This window comes from Lepidochelys kempii, chromosome 9, assembly GCF_965140285.1.
Source record: "Lepidochelys kempii isolate rLepKem1 chromosome 9, rLepKem1.hap1, whole genome shotgun sequence".
NCBI lineage: Eukaryota > Metazoa > Chordata > Testudines > Cheloniidae > Lepidochelys > Lepidochelys kempii.
The window spans coordinates 50,767,733-50,790,175 of NC_136388.1; the positions used below are offsets into that span (position 1 = coordinate 50,767,733).

The window sequence follows — 22,443 nt, forward strand, 5'->3', positions numbered from 1 at the left end:
CTTATCTGAGCTAGCACCAGATGCCGTGGGTCTAATTGGTCAAGCTAGAAGCTGCAGATTCAGAGGTGGGGGAAACCAGTTAACATTGCTTTTCTGAACCTCAGAAAAAAACTTTCTTTGAATTTGGGGTCCAGGTGGAGGGGGCTCTTCTGTTACCCAGTAGAGCTCTGCAGAGCAGCCTCACCTTGCAAGGAATTTGGGGTGTCCTTCAGAGCGATACGGTGGTAACTGTTAACCAGGAGAACTCACTTCCCCTCTTCCCCCGTGGACGCAATAGACATCAAAGATATCATTGACAAGGGCCAGTCTGAGCCCTGGCTCACGGACCTGGAAGGAAAGGTGGGCAGACAGAGACTAGGCCGACTCAGAATGCCTCCAGCTGGTGCCACAGAGCCCCGTTGGGGCACAAAGCAGCCTTGGTAGAGTCTTTAAAAGGGCCCAAATGCCCTTTCCCCTCTGTCCGTTCTCTTCCGCCCTTTCCCTCCATGCCTCTCCTCCCTCTCCCTCCCCTCTGATGCAGGGACGGGGAGGGGAAGAGAGAGCTGCTCTGTGTGGCCAGCAGGGGTGCACTTTAGCTGCACTGTCCTTCAGCCCTTCCAGAGAGCAGTAGCAGCCCTGCTGCCTGGCCCTGCCGTGACCCAGTGGGACGTGCCCATGTGCCGCTCCCAGCACTCTGTTCCAAAGCGTGCCCCATTTTCACTGCACCTGCGCTTGATCATTCCCTGTGAGGGGAGAAACTGAGATGTCCTGGCTTGTTATTTTTCAGATCTTCCTAGCAGTGGCTAATTTTGAGCAGAATGAAAGGGGTCAGGAGTTCTCTGTAATTTACAAGTGGAGCCACAGAACAGAGAAATTCTTCCCGTACCAGCGGATCGCCACGCACAGCGCTAGGGACTGGGAGGCCTTTGACATTGAGGGAGAGGCCTTCCTCGCGGTTGCCAACCACCGAGAAGGTACCTTGCCCTTATTCTTCCTGGCAGTGCTCGGTCGGTAGGTGCTGAGTGCAGGAGGTTTAGTGGGATACAGCCATCTGGGACCTGTTGAAGGAGGACTCGGGGACCCATCCTGCCTGTAACACCCCGTTTCAGAGTGGGGATGTTCTGGACCGACCTCATGGTGTCGTTAAGCGCCCCGTTATTGTGCAGGCACCTCCACAGCAGGAACATGGGGTGGGATCCTGGCCCCAGTGCCGTCAATGGGAGTTCTGCCAGTGGCCTCAGTAGTGCAAGGATATCACCCATAAAATGCAAACCCTGGGAAAACGCTGTTGTATCTGGTAAGGCTGATGCTTAGTAAAGTTTTAAACAGTAGCCTTTTGCATTCTCAGCGTGCTGTCTGTAGCAAAGGCAGGAGCTAGCCCTGCTTTGGGGGCACTGTTTTGACTGGATATTTGATTCATTTCCATTTGTTTGTCAGGAGAAAGGGTACGGAAGAAGATGTAACCGTAGCTACTGGAATCAGCAGAGACTGATCCTTGTCATGGATGGCTAATGTAATGACCCCGCTAATGTAAATGAAGGGCATTGGACATCCTCTCTTTTACCTGCAGAACCTTCTTACCCCTTCTACCTACAGATAGCAAAGTACTCTGCAGAAATTATTAAACCACTCAGAGAGAGAAAAATATTGTCTGCATCTTACTGAGGTGGGGAAACTGAGGCACAGCATGATTAAGAGTCTTGCCCACAATCGCACAACAAGCAAGTTGCTTAGAAATAGACACCAGATCTCCCAGCTCCAGTGCTTTAACCACTAACCATGAGTCTCCCTAACATCTCCTAGAAGGTGGTGCGATTTTCGGTTAGCAAACAAACTGTGGTGATGGGAAGAAATGTGGTCATTGCTGGGAGGAAGGGTGTACAATGATCCATTTTACCCCGTGGGAAATTTCCAATCCCGCCGGCCATCCACACACAGAGCTCCCCTGGTTGTTAGGTCAAAGAGATCCCAATCCCCTGTCATTCATAGGTGACCTCTTCCATCACAGCCCACTTCTAGCCCATCACTGGAACAGCGTCTCTGCCTTGTAGAGATCCCTCTCCCTCTTACCCCGGTGTGGCTGTAGATATGAAATGATACATCTGAGTTACAATTTCCCTTCTCACCATTAAAGTGAAGGATTCCACTTCAGAGGGACTCTGACAAAACTCCTCGCTAATGACCCAGCAGTTGTTGCTTCTCGCTAATCCTCCTGTTTGTCACAGTTCCATACTGAGGCACAATCCCAGTTGCCTCACTGCGGTCCTTGACATGCGTTCCTGCTTCACGCTGGAGAAAGCGGATAGTGTACAAGTGGGTCTTTGAAACACCAGGCCGGCGAAGAAACCAGCGTCTTTCTCCTGTTGAGTTAGCCAAATCGTGTTTCGCTGCACCCAGAAGACCCTTACAAACACCAGCCCTTTAAAGATGCTCCTTCTGCTGATCTGTCAGACGTTAATGACTGTGAAGTATCTGCATCAAAAGGGCACTGTCAGCCTGGCCACATCTCATCCTGAGAGAAAAGTGTCCCTTGAACTCTCAAGTTAGGGCAACCATCGGGAGCACAGAGGCTACCTTGTAACATTCTCCAGAGTACATATATGTTCTTGCTACATACTCTAGGGTAGTTGACTAACTGTTGCTTGTATTGACTGCTTGGACTGAGAGTCATGAGCCATTTCTTCATTAGAGTGTGTTTGCATCTGCCCCGCCCCCAACCCCATCCTCTATGGAGTAACCATGAGCATACCATGCTGGCCTGATTTCATTCCATGTGTTCACACCGGCGTTTGTGTACCATCAGCTGTGATGATCTAGTGATGGGGATTTGGATACCCCCATACAAGCTGGCTGGGCATTGTGATATCTTCCCTAATAGCTCACCTACCACCCCCATCTGAGGTTTGTTCTGCCAGGAGGGATATTGCAATGGTTTCAATGGATGGGCTGCATTCATAGAATCTCATGGTTGGAAGGGACCTCAGGAGGTCATCTAGTCCAACCCCCTGCTCAAAGCAGGATCAATCCCCAATTTTTTCACCAGATCCCTAAATGGCCCTCTCAAGGATTGAATTACGTGGCATCATTCCTAAAGGCTCGTCAGAAGAGTTTTAAAGAGATAGTACTTCTACTGGGGAGCAGTGAAAACACACTTGGTTTCCCAATGGGTTAAAATAATCTCTGAAAGTACCTTTCCTCTTACACAGTCTGCATCTCCCGCAATAACTCGCTAGGCTTTATACAGCACTTTTCATCAGTAGGTCCCAAAGTGCTTTACAAAGGAAGTCGGTATCATTCTTCCCATTTTAAGGGTGGGGAAACCAAGGCCCAGAGAAATGATGTTCCTTGCCTGGTCGTCTTGGCAGAGCCAGGAATAGAAGTCAGGTCTTCCACTGAGTGCTGTAGCCACAGTTCTAAACGCTGTATCTGACCGCCAGGCAAGGCCAGTAAGAGACACCTGCCAGGGGGGAGAGAGCCCCACAACCCTGGAGTCTACAGGCTCTGTCGGCCGCAGGAGTAAAGACAACAGTTGCCTACGGAAAACCTAGAACTAGCAAATATGGGCTGGTGAATCTGAGCGATGAATCCTGTGTTTGTAATGGGGAATTGGGGGCATCAGCAAGGAGTGGGAGGAGACCTTGGGAGCCATTTCGTTTCCAGGGGAAACCTCTGCTTTGCAGCTGGAATCCTCAAAGCCTCACATCATGGCCATGATGCGAGGGAGGTGCAGGGTCTAGTGGTTAGAGTCCTAGACTGGGGTGTGGGAAATGTGGGGTCAGTTCCCTGCTGTCACAACCTGCCTGTGCGACTTTGGGTGAGTCACTTAGCCTCTCTGGGCCTCGGTTTCCGCATCTGTAAGGTGGGCATAACAGCCCTGCCCTACATATGTTACCCACTAGGAGGTGCTCAGGTGCTGTGGTAACAGGAGCAGATAATTACCATAGATAGACTCCAGCTGTCAATCATTCTCCTCCCCCGGGGAACGTCTCTAGGTGTAATGCCTGTGCACCCCTTCACTCATCAGCATGGGGGTTACATAGGACTTACGTGTGCCCAGACCTTGTGCTGGCCTTGCATGGGGTGAACATCATTATTTCCCCATTATTTCCCCAAAGTGTTCATGTTGCTGTCACATCATCTCCTCTCCGTTGGCCTCTAAGAGCAGCGTATTTTTCCCCGTGTGTCAGCTGCATCTCCAAACATCATCAGCTAAGGGCTAGTTTTCTCAAGCGCTGGGCATGTTTGATCCTGTGAGGTGCTGACCACTAGCCAAGCATTTAAACACATGCTTACCTTTAAACTTCAATGGGATTGGGCCTGGGGCTTGGTTTCAGTGGCACGCCTCGCAAACGCCAAGCCCCCTGGACTGAGTCCCAAACCCTCAGCACCTCGCAGGATTGAGCACTGGTGGTCTTCAGCTCCCACTGAGCGCTAGCTTGTGTCCATACTAACAGGATGCAGGAGTTTGGACTCATTCCACACACTGAGGCTAGCCATGAAGTTGCAGCGTGCTGCCACCCAGAGGGGAATGTTAGTATAAAACCACGAGGCCTTCAAATTATTTAACACAAAAGGGCCGCAAGTACCGCTCAGAGCTCTGGCGACGGTAAAACGAGTGACTAGCCAGTGGTTTAATCAGATTCATGAAAATAGCTGAATCTGTCTGAAAAGCACTTTGCTCTACTATTAGTGGTACAAGCACAAAGAAAAGAGCAAGGTTTGTTAAAGGGTTAGGGTGGTTAATAAATGCATAGGTTGGAAGGCCAGAAGGAACTGCTAGACCAAGTAGTCTGACCTCCTGTTCACCAGAGACCAGAGACTTGCTCTTAGTGATTTCTGCATCCAGCCCATATTCGTGGTTGAGCTAGAGCATATTATTAGAAAGACTTCAATCTTGGTTTAAAGACTGATTTCCCCCTGAGAAATGATCATGCCCATAACTGAAACCTCCTTGATATCTATTTTTCTTCTATATCTGTCACCTTCTCATTTTATCCTTCTGTAGTAAATAAACGGTACAAACAACCACTCCACTTCTCTGCAGTTAAAAAAATGAGCGATTAAAAATTCGATAAAAAATACAGGTTTAAACTGGTGTGCCTGAGAAGGACTGAATCTCTGCACTGCTGCAAATATAAAGTGGAAAGATTTATTTCAGCCTTCTCACTGTAAATCAAGCAAACAGCCAGCCATCCCGCGTGACCAGCTGTGCAATAATTAGGCATAGAACCACAAGAGGAAGGAATCGGAGATATTGACAGTATGTAATCAGTGGCCTATGAAAACTATCAGCCCTGCATTTTTAGGGGCCCACCATTACACACATACTTGTAGGAAAAGAAAATTCAGGAAAGAGACTTGTTTTAGCTCAATGACAGTATGAAAATCAAAAGGCTCACCTTTTATTTTCTATTATAATAGATCATATAATACAACAGAAAAATGTTGCAACAAAAAGTCATTTCAAAAGGAAAAACTGAAAATGTTTCATTGTGAAAATGCCGAGACGGAACACTGGGATTGCTGGAACTATTTTCTCTCTTTGTCGCTGAACTGTTGGTGAAATTGCCATGATTTTGTGACGCGTTTAGATTTTGATGGAACTGCATGTGCCGATGGAACACTGTTGGGCTGTAATTTTTCAGACCAGCTCTAGTCCTTGCGCATGCATTAGTATGCATTAGGCTGTGTGCTAAAGGCAGGCTGGAGTGACTCTCACGTTCGGGCAGCACTATGGTCCAGGAGAGCCTGGGGGTGGGAGCTGAAAGGTGCTGGGTAACTCCACCGAGGAGAGATGAAATGGAAGCCCCCAAATCAGGCCGCCCAGGAGGTTACTTTGCATGGTGAGGAGGATGGAAGGGAGGGTAGAGAGCTCTATTCTCAAGTGTTTTGCTGGGAAAGGGAAAGCTGGCAATGCAGCCAGCCAGTTGGGCCAAACAGCATTCTCTGTGTGTCACCCCCTGTGCCTGGTCACAGTGCTAGCACCAATCACTTTTTCTCCTGCACGGTGGGCTTTGGAACCAGGTTTGGTATTTGGGAATGAAGTTCTCTTGCCTTCGCACCGGGCTAGCGCCACGGCTGCCGCCCAGAGGTACTCAGCACAGTTGAGTCCAAAGGTCACTTTAAGCAAACTTTGCATCAGGCGGATGGGGCTTGTCTAGCCCCTTGCATGACTCAGAGCAGACTCAGGACTGCTCTGTGTTATGTCTGGCTGCCCTCAGCCCTAAGGAGTTATTCAGGCAGTTAGGGAGCGCCATGGCATAGGGATAGCCTGGCATGAGCTGCAGGACGGTCTAGCTGCCCCAAGTACATGCCTAGGGACTCAGATGGGCACACAGGTGGGGTGATTAGTCCTTCCCACAGCTCATGCTGCCAGGGCTGCGTTCTATTTTCAGTGCACTAGCTCAGGGAGCACTAACACAGTACGTCTCTGCGAGCTGGCCATCACACCCCAACCCAAAGCGTAGCCTCACCCCTAGATGTAAGAGCTGGTAGAGCCCAGTCAGGGTGTGTGCGCGAACAGGCAGGACCACGCTGTAGTGTCTATATCTGTACATGCACAGAGAGGAACTGATTGTCCCTTCTGTTGATCCCTCCTGTGCAATATTTCCTCAGGTCTCTCGGAAGCAAGACTGGTCCAGTCTCACCCAGCAGTTTTCCAGGGTGAATGGCACATCCCCAGCTGCCTGGTGTAGCTGGGACATTCCCTTTGAAGTGCAACATTTCAGTGGTGCCCAAGCACCAAACTCAGTAGCTGCACCCCTACTGAGTGGCAGAGGGCTGCAAGGCACTGTTAGAATTGCCCCCACATATCCAGGAGAAGTTTCCACTTAGGTATTACTTACTCCTCATTGTCCTTGCTGGGTTAACGCTGTCATTAGCTGAGAGAGGAACTGAATTGGTAGCGTCTGCTCCTTTGCTTCTTGGGAAGAAATGAGTCCCTAAGGGACAGACAGCTTAACTACTTTCCCCCCTTTCGTATATTTCTTCTGATCCTTCGCTAGTCTCTGTCAAGTTACTGTCTCATTTCTTTTGATCACCGAACTGCATTCTGTTTGCTAACGCCCTCTTCTTTTTCTGTCATTCCCAGGGGATAATCACAACATCAATAGTGTCATATATCGGTGGAACCCCAGGACTGGGCTTTTCGAGGCCAACCAGACAATTCCTACCTCTGGAGCCTACGACTGGGAATTTTTTACTGTTGGACCTTACTCTTTCCTAGTCGTGGCCAACACATTTAATGGCACATCTACAAAGATCGACTCCCACATCTACATCTGGCTCGGTGGCTCCTTTCAGCTCTTCCAGTCAATCCTGGTAAGAAGTTGCTAGTAGTCAGATTTGACTTCCCTTTCGCACTGAGTAGTTCCAGTGAGTTTAATGGGACTTCCCAGCTAAGTGAGGCCAGCTGGATCTGGCTGTATGAGGAGGTGCATGGCTCATGCAGGCCAGTGGGATCTGGCTGTAGGAGGAGGTGCGGCTCATGCAGGCCAGTGGGATCTGGCTGTAGGAGGAGGTGCGGCTCCCGGGGCCAGTGGGATCTGGCTGTAGGAGGAGGTGCGGCTCCCGGGGCCAGTGGGATCTGGCTGTAGGAGGAGGTGCGGCTCATGCAGGCCAGTGGGATCTGGCTGTAGGAGGAGGTGCATGGCTCATGCAGGCCAGTGGGATCTGGCTGTAGGAGGAGGTGCGGCTCATGCAGGCCAGTGGGATCTGGCTGTAGGAGGAGGTGCGGCTCCCGGGGCCAGTGGGATCTGGCTGTAGGAGGAGGTGCGGCTCCCGGGGCCAGTGGGATCTGGCTGTAGGAGGTGGTGCGGCTCCCGGGGCCAGTGGGATCTGGCTGTAGGAGGAGGTGCGGCTCCCGGGGCCAGTGGGATCTGGCTGTAGGAGGAGGTGCGGCTCCTGGGGCCAGTGGGATCTGGCTGTAGGAGGAGGTGCGGCTCATGCAGGCCAGTGGGATCTGGCTGTAGGAGGAGGTGCGGCTCCTGGGGCCAGTGGGATCTGGCTGTAGGAGGAGGTGCGGCTCATGCAGGCCAGTGGGATCTGGCTGTAGGAGGAGGTGCGGCTCCCGGGGCCAGTGGGATCTGGCTGTAGGAGGAGGTGCGGCTCCCGGGGCCAGTGGGATCTGGCTGTAGGAGGAGGTGTGGCTCCTGGGGCCAGTGGGATCTGGCTGTAGGAGGAGGTGCGGCTCCTGGGACCAGTGGGATCTGGCTGTAGGAGGAGGTGCGGCTCCCGGGGCCAGTGGGATCTGGCTGTAGGAGGAGGTGCGGCTCCCGGGGCCAGTGGGATCTGGCTGTAGGAGGAGGTGCGGCTCCTGGGGCCAGTGGGATCTGGCTGTAGGAGGAGGTGCGGCTCATGCAGGCCAGTGGGATCTGGCTGTAGGAGGAGGTGCGGCTCCCGGGGCCAGTGGGATCTGGCTGTAGGAGGAGGTGCGGCTCCTGGGACCAGTGGGATCTGGCTGTAGGAGGAGGTGCGGCTCCCGGGGCCAGTGGGATCTGGCTGTAGGAGGAGGTGCGGCTCCTGGGACCAGTGGGATCTGGCTGTAGGAGGAGGTGCGGCTCCCGGGGCCAGTGGGATCTGGCTGTAGGAGGAGGTGCGGCTCCTGGGGCCAGTGGGATCTGGCTGTAGGAGGAGGTGCGGCTCCTGGGGCCAGTGGGATCTGGCTGTAGGAGGTGGTGCGGCTCCTGGGGCCAGTGGGATCTGGCTGTAGGAGGAGGTGCGGCTCATGCAGGCCAGTGGGATCTGGCTGTAGGAGGAGGTGCGGCTCCCGGGGCCAGTGGGATCTGGCTGTAGGAGGAGGTGCGGCTCCCGGGGCCAGTGGGATCTGGCTGTAGGAGGAGGTGCGGCTCCCGGGGCCAGTGGGATCTGGCTGTAGGAGGAGGTGCGGCTCCTGGGGCCAGTGGGATCTGGCTGTAGGAGGAGGTGCGGCTCCTGGGACCAGTGGGATCTGGCTGTAGGAGGAGGTGCGGCTCCCGGGGCCAGTGGGATCTGGCTGTAGGAGGAGGTGTGGCTCCTGGGGCCAGTGGGATCTGGCTGTAGGAGGAGGTGTGGCTCCTGGGGCCAGTGGGATCTGGCTGTAGGAGGAGGTGCGGCTCCTGGGGCCAGTGGGATCTGGCTGTAGGAGGAGGTGCGGCTCCTGAGACCAGTGGGATCTGGCTGTAGGAGGAGGTGCGGCTCCCGGGGCCAGTGGGATCTGGCTGTAGGAGGAGGTGCGGCTCCTGGGGCCAGTGGGATCTGGCTGTAGGAGGAGGTGCGGCTCCTGGGACCAGTGGGATCTGGCTGTAGGAGGAGGTGCGGCTCATGCAGGCCAGTGGGATCTGGCTGTAGGAGGAGGTGCGGCTCCTGGGGCCAGTGGGATCTGGCTGTAGGAGGAGGTGCGGCTCATGCAGGCCAGTGGGATCTGGCTGTAGGAGGAGGTGCGGCTCCTGGGGCCAGTGGGATCTGGCTGTAGGAGGAGGTGCGGCTCCTGGGGCCAGTGGGATCTGGCTGTAGGAGGAGGTGCGGCTCCTGGGGCCAGTGGGATCTGGCTGTAGGAGGTGGTGCGGCTCCCGGGGCCAGTGGGATCTGGCTGTAGGAGGAGGTGCGGCTCCTGGGGCCAGTGGGATCTGGCTGTAGGAGGAGGTGCGGCTCCTGGGGCCAGTGGGATCTGGCTGTAGGAGGTGGTGCGGCTCCCGGGGCCAGTGGGATCTGGCTGTAGGAGGAGGTGCGGCTCCCGGGGCCAGTGGGATCTGGCTGTAGGAGGAGGTGTGGCTCCTGGGGCCAGTGGGATCTGGCTGTAGGAGGAGGTGCGGCTCCTGGGACCAGTGGGATCTGGCTGTAGGAGGAGGTGCGGCTCCCGGGGCCAGTGGGATCTGGCTGTAGGAGGAGGTGCGGCTCCCGGGGCCAGTGGGATCTGGCTGTAGGAGGAGGTGCGGCTCCTGGGGCCAGTGGGATCTGGCTGTAGGAGGAGGTGCGGCTCATGCAGGCCAGTGGGATCTGGCTGTAGGAGGAGGTGCGGCTCCCGGGGCCAGTGGGATCTGGCTGTAGGAGGAGGTGCGGCTCCCGGGGCCAGTGGGATCTGGCTGTAGGAGGAGGTGCGGCTCCCGGGGCCAGTGGGATCTGGCTGTAGGAGGAGGTGTGGCTCCTGGGGCCAGTGGGATCTGGCTGTAGGAGGAGGTGCGGCTCCCGGGACCAGTGGGATCTGGCTGTAGGAGGAGGTGCGGCTCCCGGGGCCAGTGGGATCTGGCTGTAGGAGGAGGTGCGGCTCCCGGGGCCAGTGGGATCTGGCTGTAGGAGGAGGTGCGGCTCCTGGGGCCAGTGGGATCTGGCTGTAGGAGGTGGTGCGGCTCCCGGGGCCAGTGGGATCTGGCTGTAGGAGGAGGTGCGGCTCCCGGGGCCAGTGGGATCTGGCTGTAGGAGGAGGTGTGGCTCCTGGGGCCAGTGGGATCTGGCTGTAGGAGGAGGTGCGGCTCCTGGGACCAGTGGGATCTGGCTGTAGGAGGAGGTGCGGCTCCCGGGGCCAGTGGGATCTGGCTGTAGGAGGAGGTGCGGCTCCCGGGGCCAGTGGGATCTGGCTGTAGGAGGAGGTGCGGCTCCTGGGGCCAGTGGGATCTGGCTGTAGGAGGAGGTGCGGCTCATGCAGGCCAGTGGGATCTGGCTGTAGGAGGAGGTGCGGCTCCCGGGGCCAGTGGGATCTGGCTGTAGGAGGTGGTGCGGCTCCCGGGGCCAGTGGGATCTGGCTGTAGGAGGAGGTGCGGCTCCCGGGGCCAGTGGGATCTGGCTGTAGGAGGAGGTGTGGCTCCTGGGGCCAGTGGGATCTGGCTGTAGGAGGAGGTGCGGCTCCTGGGACCAGTGGGATCTGGCTGTAGGAGGAGGTGCGGCTCCCGGGGCCAGTGGGATCTGGCTGTAGGAGGAGGTGCGGCTCCCGGGGCCAGTGGGATCTGGCTGTAGGAGGAGGTGCGGCTCCTGGGGCCAGTGGGATCTGGCTGTAGGAGGAGGTGCGGCTCATGCAGGCCAGTGGGATCTGGCTGTAGGAGGAGGTGCGGCTCCCGGGGCCAGTGGGATCTGGCTGTAGGAGGAGGTGCGGCTCCTGGGACCAGTGGGATCTGGCTGTAGGAGGAGGTGCGGCTCCCGGGGCCAGTGGGATCTGGCTGTAGGAGGAGGTGCGGCTCCTGGGACCAGTGGGATCTGGCTGTAGGAGGAGGTGCGGCTCCCGGGGCCAGTGGGATCTGGCTGTAGGAGGAGGTGCGGCTCCTGGGGCCAGTGGGATCTGGCTGTAGGAGGAGGTGCGGCTCCTGGGGCCAGTGGGATCTGGCTGTAGGAGGTGGTGCGGCTCCTGGGGCCAGTGGGATCTGGCTGTAGGAGGAGGTGCGGCTCATGCAGGCCAGTGGGATCTGGCTGTAGGAGGAGGTGCGGCTCCCGGGGCCAGTGGGATCTGGCTGTAGGAGGAGGTGCGGCTCCCGGGGCCAGTGGGATCTGGCTGTAGGAGGAGGTGCGGCTCCCGGGGCCAGTGGGATCTGGCTGTAGGAGGAGGTGCGGCTCCTGGGGCCAGTGGGATCTGGCTGTAGGAGGAGGTGCGGCTCCTGGGACCAGTGGGATCTGGCTGTAGGAGGAGGTGCGGCTCCCGGGGCCAGTGGGATCTGGCTGTAGGAGGAGGTGTGGCTCCTGGGGCCAGTGGGATCTGGCTGTAGGAGGAGGTGTGGCTCCTGGGGCCAGTGGGATCTGGCTGTAGGAGGAGGTGCGGCTCCTGGGGCCAGTGGGATCTGGCTGTAGGAGGAGGTGCGGCTCCTGGGACCAGTGGGATCTGGCTGTAGGAGGAGGTGCGGCTCCCGGGGCCAGTGGGATCTGGCTGTAGGAGGAGGTGCGGCTCCTGGGGCCAGTGGGATCTGGCTGTAGGAGGAGGTGCGGCTCCTGGGACCAGTGGGATCTGGCTGTAGGAGGAGGTGCGGCTCCTGGGGCCAGTGGGATCTGGCTGTAGGAGGAGGTGCGGCTCATGCAGGCCAGTGGGATCTGGCTGTAGGAGGAGGTGCGGCTCCTGGGGCCAGTGGGATCTGGCTGTAGGAGGAGGTGCGGCTCCTGGGGCCAGTGGGATCTGGCTGTAGGAGGAGGTGCGGCTCCTGGGGCCAGTGGGATCTGGCTGTAGGAGGTGGTGCGGCTCCCGGGGCCAGTGGGATCTGGCTGTAGGAGGAGGTGCGGCTCCTGGGGCCAGTGGGATCTGGCTGTAGGAGGAGGTGCGGCTCCTGGGGCCAGTGGGATCTGGCTGTAGGAGGAGGTGCGGCTCCCGGGGCCAGTGGGATCTGGCTGTAGGAGGAGGTGCGGCTCCTGGGGCCAGTGGGATCTGGCTGTAGGAGGAGGTGCGGCTCCTGGGACCAGTGGGATCTGGCTGTAGGAGGAGGTGCGGCTCATGCAGGCCAGTGGGATCTGGCTGTAGGAGGAGGTGCGGCTCCTGGGGCCAGTGGGATCTGGCTGTAGGAGGAGGTGCGGCTCATGCAGGCCAGTGGGATCTGGCTGTAGGAGGAGGTGCGGCTCCTGGGGCCAGTGGGATCTGGCTGTAGGAGGTGGTGCGGCTCCCGGGGCCAGTGGGATCTGGCTGTAGGAGGAGGTGCGGCTCCTGGGGCCAGTGGGATCTGGCTGTAGGAGGAGGTGCGGCTCCTGGGGCCAGTGGGATCTGGCTGTAGGAGGTGGTGCGGCTCCTGGGGCCAGTGGGATCTGGCTGTAGGAGGTGGTGCGGCTCCTGGGGCCAGTGGGATCTGGCTGTAGGAGGAGGTGCGGCTCCTGGGGCCAGTGGGATCTGGCTGTAGGAGGAGGTCCATGGCTTATCGTCTGGGGACAGACCGACAGCCTCTCTCTTTGTGCGTGAATTGGTGAAAAAAGCAAAAGCTGCTGAGAGCGTCTCCTTTGATCACGGAACTCGTGGAAGCCTATTTTGTGCCCACTGAAGACAAAAATCAATATAGAAAATTAATCAAGCTTCTTCCTTCTCACAAAACATACACCCTTCCCCAGCTTTGTTCTCTTGTCTTTTGCTACTTGAGTGTAATAGCCCAAAGTCTGTCTCCTGCCTTCCAGGGATTCAAGACAATGCTAGATAATAAGTGTAGAGAGAAGTGTTCTCTAGTCCCATGGGGTACTGCTGGGGTTTTCTTTCCTAAAGACTTGCCGAGTTCAGGTTTTTTTTGTATGCAGTGGCAGTGTTGCTAGCTGACATCAGTGGCTGGGAGGTACCCCCTTGGGTAAGGTGCCAAACTGGTTTGGGGCAGCAGAGGAGAGGAACAGTAGAGTGTGGGGCGGGGGGGCTACATGACCTCGGCGTCGACCCCAACCCCATTACACACCTGCTTTCATCAATGCACATATTAGTGTTTGCTGTCTGTACAGTTCCAGTCGTGTGCCAGGCACTTTAGAGACTGCTGAGAAGACAATGTCCATGCCCCCACAGGCCGAGACCCGAACATACAAGCTGAGGAGAAGAGCTGGGGGCAGCTCCTTGAATGCTGCCTGCCTTTCCTCACAGCTTTACAGCAGCTCCTAGTGCATCCTGCCATGGGCTGACTCAAACATGAAGCAGAAACCATGTGAACATCAAACAAGCCCAAACTCGCCACAGCTATTTCTGATCACTCTAGATGTAGAAAAAGTGACTTATACAGCCCCTGCTGTGTTATCTTGCTGGGGGAAAACATTGCTGGGTGGGCGGGGATCTCCCAAGTCACTTTGCGGGCCGCTCTCCAAATCAGCAGAGCAGCGGGGCTCAGTGGGCTGATGGAGAGAGCAGCCCTGGCTGAGACAGCAGCGTAGTGCTGTCTACATCCCTACAGAACTGTTAGGCTCCGTCTCTCTGCCCTTCTCTTCATACACCTCTGCCCTCTCAGGCCCTGTGTTCCCCAGCCCATTAGCCAAGCAGCATCCGACACTGATGGTGAAACTCTAGCCCTCTGAGGTCTATGGGAGTTTTGCCATTGACTTAAATTTCACCCTCATCCCGTTGACTGGAGCAGTCTCTGCTGAGTGCTGGGAGTTTCTTTCTATCTCCAGGAGCTGCCTTCACAGCAAGAGCAAGAACACAGTGTAGGTTTCACCCAGCTCCTGGGTGTTAATCTGCCAAACTGTCCTCGTTTTAAAAGCAAGTACCCGTGCTTGGCTGGTCTCCTTGCCCAGCCCTTAGAGCTGCAGTCTGTGCTCTCTGAGGGTGACATCCAGGGCAGCAGCTACTGGGGTCTCGCTGGATCTAGAGTAAAAGTTCTGCCTACTGAATAATAGCCTGTGTTCCTAATTAGTCAGAGCCAGGGTCCAGAAAAGTAAGAGAATCACTGAGGTCACCTGCAGTATCCTTCTGAGAAAACAACTGGCTGAAATCAGCAAATCGCTCGCCTGGTGGCATTGCCACACCCTTGTACAAGGCTTCTTGGAAGGTTCATTATTTATACAATTTCACCTTCCCTCCCTTCCATGTGATTTTTAAATCCATGATGAGGGTGCTGAGATTTCAGTCCCTGGAGGACCGGGGCAAGGAGTGTTGTGAGAGGAATTCTGGGTTTACTGAAACACTTCGCTATGAGAGAGAGCCACTGGAGGATTCGGAAAGCTGCTGCTCTCCGCCAGTTACCAGCAGCAGGACTTGCTTCAGGCCGTAACAGCCAGTTCCTGTGTGGATGTTGTTTTTGGCAGGGCATGATTGCTCTCTTGGGGTATGTTCTCTCTTTCACAGAGGAGTATTTAACAAGCTCCAAATTGCAACCAGTGAAATGTGGCAGCTACATTCTCACAAGGCGGAGATGCATTTCAGTCCCATTTCTTGGATGCTGCTCCATGTCTGGAGAGCTTGATTTCTTTTTAATGGGAAATTGCAAACTCCCAATTTGATTTTAAAATTTACCCTTAAGATTTGTGAAAATCCCTAGCCTCCCTAAAGCAGCAGGAGCTAATAAAAGGAACAGAAAGTTCAGAACTAAAGCTAAGCAAGCTATGCCCTCAACATCAAATTGCCTGGACATTGATCTTCCAAAGCGTGTCACTCTAACACGTAGGGCTTCCTATCTCTCTGTTTCACTTTGTGGGGAGGTTGTCACCTAGAGACTCTGCTAGTGTTGGGGAGGAGAACCTGTGTCCCAAAAGCCTGTCCTGGAGCTGCCAGAATCTCTTCTCTTTCACAGCTTTGCTCAGATTATTTTGTGACAATTGTAGCCTCTGGATCACCAACTCTGAAACAGCGTGTACGACATCTGTTCCTGATACATGTATAATAGCATCACAGTGTGAAGCTGCTGGGGATGAGAGGTGATGCACTGTACAATGCTTTGGTCCTTCCATACAACAGCCTTCTCAGGCCTTGATTCAGTAAACCATCCCTCTTCAACCAAGTACCCTTTAAGTTCTGTATGCACTGTAAAGGGACTTAACGCATGCTTGAAGTAAAGCATGTGCTTAAATTCTCTGCTGAAATGTGGCCTAAAACAGGCCTACACACACCTGTGTAATAGGTTTGAGACCTCCATCAAAAATTTATTCATTGAATCATGGAAATGTCAGGCTGGAAGGGACCTCAAGAAGTCACCAAGTCCAGTCCCTTTTATTGTCGCAGGACCAAGTAAACTTAGACCAGCCCTCACAGGTGTTTGTCCAACCTGTTCTTAAAAACCTCCAAGGATGGAGATTCCACATTCTCCTTTGGAAGCCTATTCCAGAGCTTAACTACCCTTATAATTAGAAAGTTTTTCCTAATATCTAATCTAAATCTCTTGCTGAAGATTAAGCCCATTACTCCGTGTCCTACCTTCAGTGACCACAGAGAACAATTGATTGCCTTCCTCTTTATAACAACCCTTAACATATCTGAAGACTTTTATCCGGTTCCCCCTGAGCTGTCTTTTCTTAAGACTAAACATGCCCTCTTTTTTATAGCCATTCTTCGTAGTCAGGTTTTCTAAACTTTTTATCATTTTTGTTGCACTCCTCTGGACTCTCTCCAATTGTCCACATCTTTCCTTAAGTGTGGCACCCAGAACAGGACACAGTATCCAGCTGGGGCCTCACCAGTGACAAGTAGCGCAGGACAATTATCTCCTGGATCCTACATATGACACTTGTGCTAATACACCCCAGAACGATATTAGTCTTTTTTGCAACATCCATTGTTGACTCATATTCCATTTGTGATCCACTATCACCCCCAAGTCCTTTTCAGTAATACTGCCACCTGGCCAGTTACTCCCCATTTTGTAGTTGTGCATTTGATCTTTCCTTCCTAAGCAAAGTCTTTATTGAATTTATGCACTTGTCTTTATTGAATTCCATTTTGCTGATTTCAGACCAATTCTCCGATTTGGCAAGGTCATTTTGAATTTGAATTCTGTCCTAGAGTGCTTGCTACCCCTCCCAGCTCAGTGTCATCTGCAGATTTTATAAGCACACTCTCCAGTCCATTATGGGCACTAGGACCCAGGAAAAGCTGCTTATCCGAGACATTAATGAAAATATTGACTAATACTGGATGCAGGATTGGCCCCTGCAGGACCCCACTAGGCACAGCTGTCAAAGTTTGACTCAGACTCACAATTTATCAGACCACTCTGTTTTATTAGCAAAGCTGCTCTGCTAATACATTTAGAAGTGAGCCCCCGAGTGGGGCTTGTGTCTTTTAATTTATACAGTTTTTTGGAGAACAAGTTACAGAGAAGTTACAGACAAAAGAAGAAAAAGATTTTAGTCACCACCCTTCAAGATCCCTGAGACCAGTCACGTATCTTCAATTACCTGCCACCCTTAACAATCTCCTTTTACAGTTTCCAGTTAACTTAACTAATTGCCCTTCACACCTTCCATTCTGATGCCTGCTTCTTAGACGTGCTGGCTCTATCTTAATTGCTTCTCCATTCAAAAGCTAACTGTCCCTACGTGTGCTCCCTCAGATACTTTGTTACATGTTTTGGCATGCCCTCTCATATACAATGTATCCAGCATGTCCCCTTATACAACGTTATACTTATACAATGTTATACTTCCACACACCCTCCACAGCAAACCATTGAAAACTACCCCCGAATATGGTCTTTCAACTAGTTGGGCATCCATGTTAAGGTCGTTTCATCTAGACCCCATTTCCCTGGTTTGTTTATGAGAACGTCATGTAGGACGGTGTGAAGAACCTGACTAAAATCTAAAGATATGTTACCCAGGTTCGCTTTTTCGGTTCATTCTAGACTTTTGGTGCTGCCGACTGGGAGGCCTTCCCCATTGGAGACAGAATCTTCCTCGCGGTGGCTAACAGTCATAGTTATGACAGTGCAACGGTAGTACTGAACAACTACTATGCCATCAACTCCTCCATCTATGAGCTAAACATCACGGCACAGATGTTTGTCAAGTTTCAGGATCTTCTCACCTACAGGTACCAACTCTCTTTTCAGTGCAAAAACATCTGCACTGGGTCCCGGAGAGCTCCCAATTTAACCTCCTTTCCAGTGATCACAGAGTCAGACATTTGTAGATTTTTCAGACCAGAAGGGACCGTGACCTCCTGCATAGCACAGGGCAGAGAATTTAACCCAGGGATTCACATAATACCGGCATCTGCCAGGGATTGCACTCATAGGCATAGTTTGACTGCTATACTGGGGGTGGGAGGGAAGCGCACCCATGCACATGCAAGCACCCACACGTGCATGCTGAAGCCGGTCCCCTTGGTCACTGGCTCTCTCCCCCCGCCTACAGTTGTACCTGGGCTGCTGGTGCTGGGGGGGACAGAAGGGCATAACGGGGGAGCCCCAGCTGCTGCTGGCAGCCACTCCGGCACCGGCTGCTGCAGTGATGTCCTTGCTCTACTGCTGCTGCAATTGCCTCCCTGCTGGGGCTGCTGCTGCCCAGGGAACGCCCCATGCTGGGCTCCTGCTTCCCCCGTCCATTCCTGTATCCCCTTTTCTTCCCCATCCGCTCCCTCTTCCTCTCCCCTTCTCTTCCCCCTGCCCCAGCCAACTTCCCTTCCCCACTGTCTCTTCTCCTCACCACACCCCCCTTACTCTGTTCCCTCGCCCCGCCCCAAGGGGCACTCATGGCTGTAGAGAAAACAGGTGGGCACTAGGACCCAGGAAAAGCTGCTCACTCAGTCCTGCTCCATCCGTTTCCCAGAGCCGAAATGATGGCAATGACAAAGTCCCCTTCTCTCCCTGGCCCCCAGGCTGAGCAGAACAAGCCCTGCAGGGCAGCTGAGCACTCACAGAAATAGGGGGGAAGGAATGGCATGTGACCCCTCCATGCCTCCCCTGTTTGAGAGGACCATGCCCCAGAGACCCCCCAAATTACACCTATGATTATGCTTCCCCTCCCCCCGGGAAACATGACGAGAGGGAGTCACTACGTAGGAACACCAGGGCCCATACCCTGACCTAGCTTAAATCAGCTGACTTCCATGAACTTCAATAGCTGTGCTGATTTACACCAGCTAAGGATCAGGCCCCCGATTTGGAAATTGAGGCATGTTCCCATTTAAGCAAAGGAGGGAGAGTGTGGCACATGACTGATGACTGGGGGTGGCTGGGGTGCTCAGAAGAAGGAGAGTCCCGTGTTTGTCAATGAAGGTTCCACCAACGCGTCTGTTCCCATCCTGTTTCAATGAACCACATTCTGTAAGAGGAGGACACAGCTGGCCACAGGGGTTATCTGATGTTTAGCAGTTGAGAGCGTAGGTTGAACAACTATCTAGATAGTTACTCTCTCAGGTCTACTAGCGTAGAACTGGGAGAAGGTGGTTAGAGGAACCCCCCACTTTGGACCCAGTTTTTCCCTCCCCACACTGGATTTCAGTGGCTGCATTATATGTCCCCTTTGCACCATATAACAGGCTGCCCAAGGTGCAAGGCAGAGGAGAACCAGGCCCAGTGTCCTATGCAGAGCTCAGTTACAAAGTCTGTATCACCAGCAAAGCCAGACAAGAACAAAAGGAAAAAAACCCTTCATTGTCTCTGTCCATTTCCCTGGCCCTCTGTGCCCAGTGGGGACCCACCATACCCAGGGCCCATCCAGATTACCCAGGGCCCATCCAGATACAAGCACTTCACTCTGCTCCACACATTCCTCTGCACTGAGGTGGATCTTCCTGGCCAGGCTAGTGGGGAGGCCCAGGTCCTTCTGCTGGCAGGGTGTGGGTAGATTTCAGAGTGCCGATCCCAATGGAAGCTGTGGATCATGTGGCCTCAAGGCCTGGCGCTGGAGCTTTGTGTTTGCTGAGACCGGGGACAGAAGGGAGCACTGAGAGGCCGTTTGTAGCTCAGCAGAAAGGAGGCTTCTCCCCATTCGATCTGAGTGCAGACCCTAGGGGGATGGATACATCGTAAAGCCTGATTGGCAATGTAAGAGCCCTGGGCTAGGCAGGATTGCTCTTCCTTCAGCCAGCTGCTTCCATGTCAGAGTCTCCACAATAAACTGAGCCCAGACAAGCCCTCCCTCATGAGTGCTGCCAGCCCTGTGCATTGGCGTAACACCCGCGAGCAACCTGCACCTTGGCAGGTCTTTAACTGAACTCCTCCTCCTGTGGGAAATCAGCCTTTCCGTGGCACCAGCACCATGGCATAGGTGAGCTACTTGGCCATCGTTTGTCAGCCCGCTCAGATGGGGTTCTAGCCCAACATGACCTCAGCTGCTCAAAGGGCAGCGTGCCTCTTTTGGCTGAGACTGAAGCAAGGACGTGTGTTTCAGGCCCCCTGCCGTAGCTGGCTGTTTCTCGCTCCTTCTCACAACCAGCAGCCGTTCCGGAAAAAGCAAGTGGGTGAGTCCTTGGTGCTTTGGCCTGTGTGCGAGCAGTGGCCTTCTCCTTTCCCCAGAGCAAAGCACTCAGGTCATCTTCTTTGGAGCTGTCTGCAGGACATGCGGAGAGGTGCCCCATGAAATCTCTGCCAGCCAATCCCACTGCGGGTGGAGCTTCAAGAGTGGCAATAACAAATAGTGCCAGTCTGGCTGTTCTCAGCCACCAGATTCAAGCCACTCAGCTTAGGACTTCAGCCCGCTTTACAGGGAAGGAAATGGAGGCATCAAGCTTAGTCGCTTCACATCGTCAGGGCTTCTCAGCACTTCTTCAAATCAGGCCTGAAAGCAAGCACCAGCCATACCCGCCGTGTCCCACCCATGCCCTGTCCCGGGGTTAATCAATAGGCGGCCCGCAGGCCAAATCCAGGCCGCCAGCCGCTTTTGAACGGACCCCGAAATCTTGTTATTTACATAGTATTGTTACTGCGGTGTGAAAAATGTTTCTCTGGAGTCTGGACCTTGGCCGAGAAATGTGGAGCTTGACAAAAAATAACTGACTACCCCATTCCCTCTCCACTGACCCACACTGGGAATTTGCTGAATGGTAGCTCATTCTGGAACATGATAGTCAGGAACTAAAATCCGTGAGGATCAATTGTTGAAAAGATTCTTTTCAAAATGTATTATAACTGAAGGCAGCTTGGGGAAAACCTGCCTCTACGTGGAAATAGCTGCATTCCCCTCAGACTGACATAGTTTTTGTAAGTCACTTTTAAGGGAGGAGTGATCTTGCCTCTTCTGTATACAGCATACAGGCCCAGTTCTGTCCTCCTCAGTGCCCAGCCCAGTCATGTGTGGCTCTGAATTTAGCAGCAAGCATATCTCAAATGGAAAGCTTGGCTGTGATCCCTAATCATTCCCTGTATCAGTGCCTCTGGGTCTGGACACCACACTGCAATTTGACCATGCTGAAAGGAGGTAAGATGTTGTCACCCATTTAACTCCTAACCTCTTGTGGTGCGAGATGTCACAGTACAGCCACAGCAATGACCCACACTGTCTGTGTTTGCAAGGCTTGGTATGCTGGCCTTCACCTGGCCAGAGCTGACATGACTCTGTGGCATGTATACCTCACACCCACATATGGACCAGCCACTGTTACCAGAGGCCAGGCTTGCTATGACTGAAGTGCTTGTGGAAAGGGCTGAATTAGCAACTGTTTATCTACAAAACAAGTGCCTTGTGGGCAGTGGCCCAGCAAACTGTCCCACCAATGTGCCTCCACCCTGACCTGGGGAGACCATACCTGTTGGGAGGAGGGTACTTTATACCCATCATCCCTTCCTGCTGCCATGTCCACTCCATGCCAGCTGCGGTCATGGCCTATCTCCTGGGGACACTAGGATCTGGACTGGAGCCACCAACTCATCACAAAGCCCAGGGAATGGCCAGCAGACGGTAACAGCTTTGTGTCTCTGTGCTGCCCTGGGCCGGATGGCGGCTGGTGCCCCGAAGGGACCTGGTGAGCCTCTCTAGGGATGGTTCTAATGACCCATCTGTGTGCTTGCTCCCTATCACAGTGCTCTGGACTGGGAGTTCTTTTCAGTGGGAGAAGATTATTTTCTGGTGGTAGCAAACTCCTTTGACGGATTCACCTTCTCTGTGAACAGTATTATATACAGGTAACTATGCCCGAATGGTGCTACCCCATCTTAGAGCCACAGGCAGTTGGAGAGGCACCGTCAATTGTCTGCAGTCAAGGGCCAGAGGAAATGCAGACAGAGACAGCTCAGAAGGCTCGAGTGATTCACTTCGTCCCTTCACCCTGCTCTGCCTCCTCAGGATCTGGGCTGCTCTGCATGGGGCCAGGTGGCCCAGAAGCAGAGCAAGCAAGAAATGTACAGGGGAGGTTATTCCACCCTCTTCTTCTACTCTTGCTACCTGATTGCAGATCCATACCTCTGAATGGGCCCTAGTGCAAAGCGAGCGTCTTTCTAACCCATGCAGAACTGGGCCATTTCAGCCAAAAGCAGCAAAAGAAGGCAGTGGGCCTGAAGGAGGAGTCAGGGAGAGAAGGAGTGAGACTGCGCCTTCCACTGCTCTCTGGTGGCCAATGGATGTGTTGGGTTCAGTGCCCACAGGCAGTGACTAGAGGGGGGACCATGCAGAGGCCTTTCCCCTCAGGCTTTTCCTGCTGGATGCAGAGCTGGTAACATGCACCCGAGCGAGCGTCCTGCAGGCCTCTGTCGGGCTGGGGACCAGTGCTGTGTGGGCAGTAGCCCCGCGAGCTCTGCGTGCTGCCCCCCTGCAATCCTGACTGGGAGGTGCTACCACCAGGGTGAGAGTCTCCATGGCTGGGCTGCCGGTTGACCTTTGCTGAGCCTGCCCACCTGCTCTCAGTGACCTGTGGGGTGGTGCTGACCCTGGTCACTAGGGCCTGGACTGAGGCCACCAAATCCATTTCATGTAGGCCACCCCACCCAGCCATCAGGTGACCATTCTAGGCCACTACTGGGCAATTTTTCAACCATCAGCCTAGAGGGAAAAGGTTCAGTATTTCATGACCAGTCACCAGTGCCTCATCGTCTGGAGGGGGGCAGAGGTATGAAGCTGTTCAGACTGGGAATGAATCCGGTGTCTGCTTCTGCACAAAACATCCCTGACAGGAGAGGTCTAACACAGCACCAAGCCTCGAGCAGCAGGATCTTCCTCTAGTTCTGTTCCAGTCACAGCCCTTCCAGATAAGGA

General features: G+C 54.2%; 1 protein-coding gene across 1 annotated transcript in view; it reads left to right on the forward strand.

Annotated features, from left to right (window-relative positions):
* Window positions 1-22,443, forward strand: part of TSPEAR (thrombospondin type laminin G domain and EAR repeats) — an 88,396-nt gene that overhangs the window by 64,753 nt on the left and 1,200 nt on the right. The window contains exons 8-11 of the mRNA XM_073358810.1: window positions 767-953; window positions 7,070-7,299; window positions 17,157-17,344; window positions 21,276-21,377. Coding sequence (XP_073214911.1) covers window positions 767-953; window positions 7,070-7,299; window positions 17,157-17,344; window positions 21,276-21,377 — 707 coding nt within the window. The remainder of the gene's footprint in view (window positions 1-766; window positions 954-7,069; window positions 7,300-17,156; window positions 17,345-21,275; window positions 21,378-22,443) is intronic.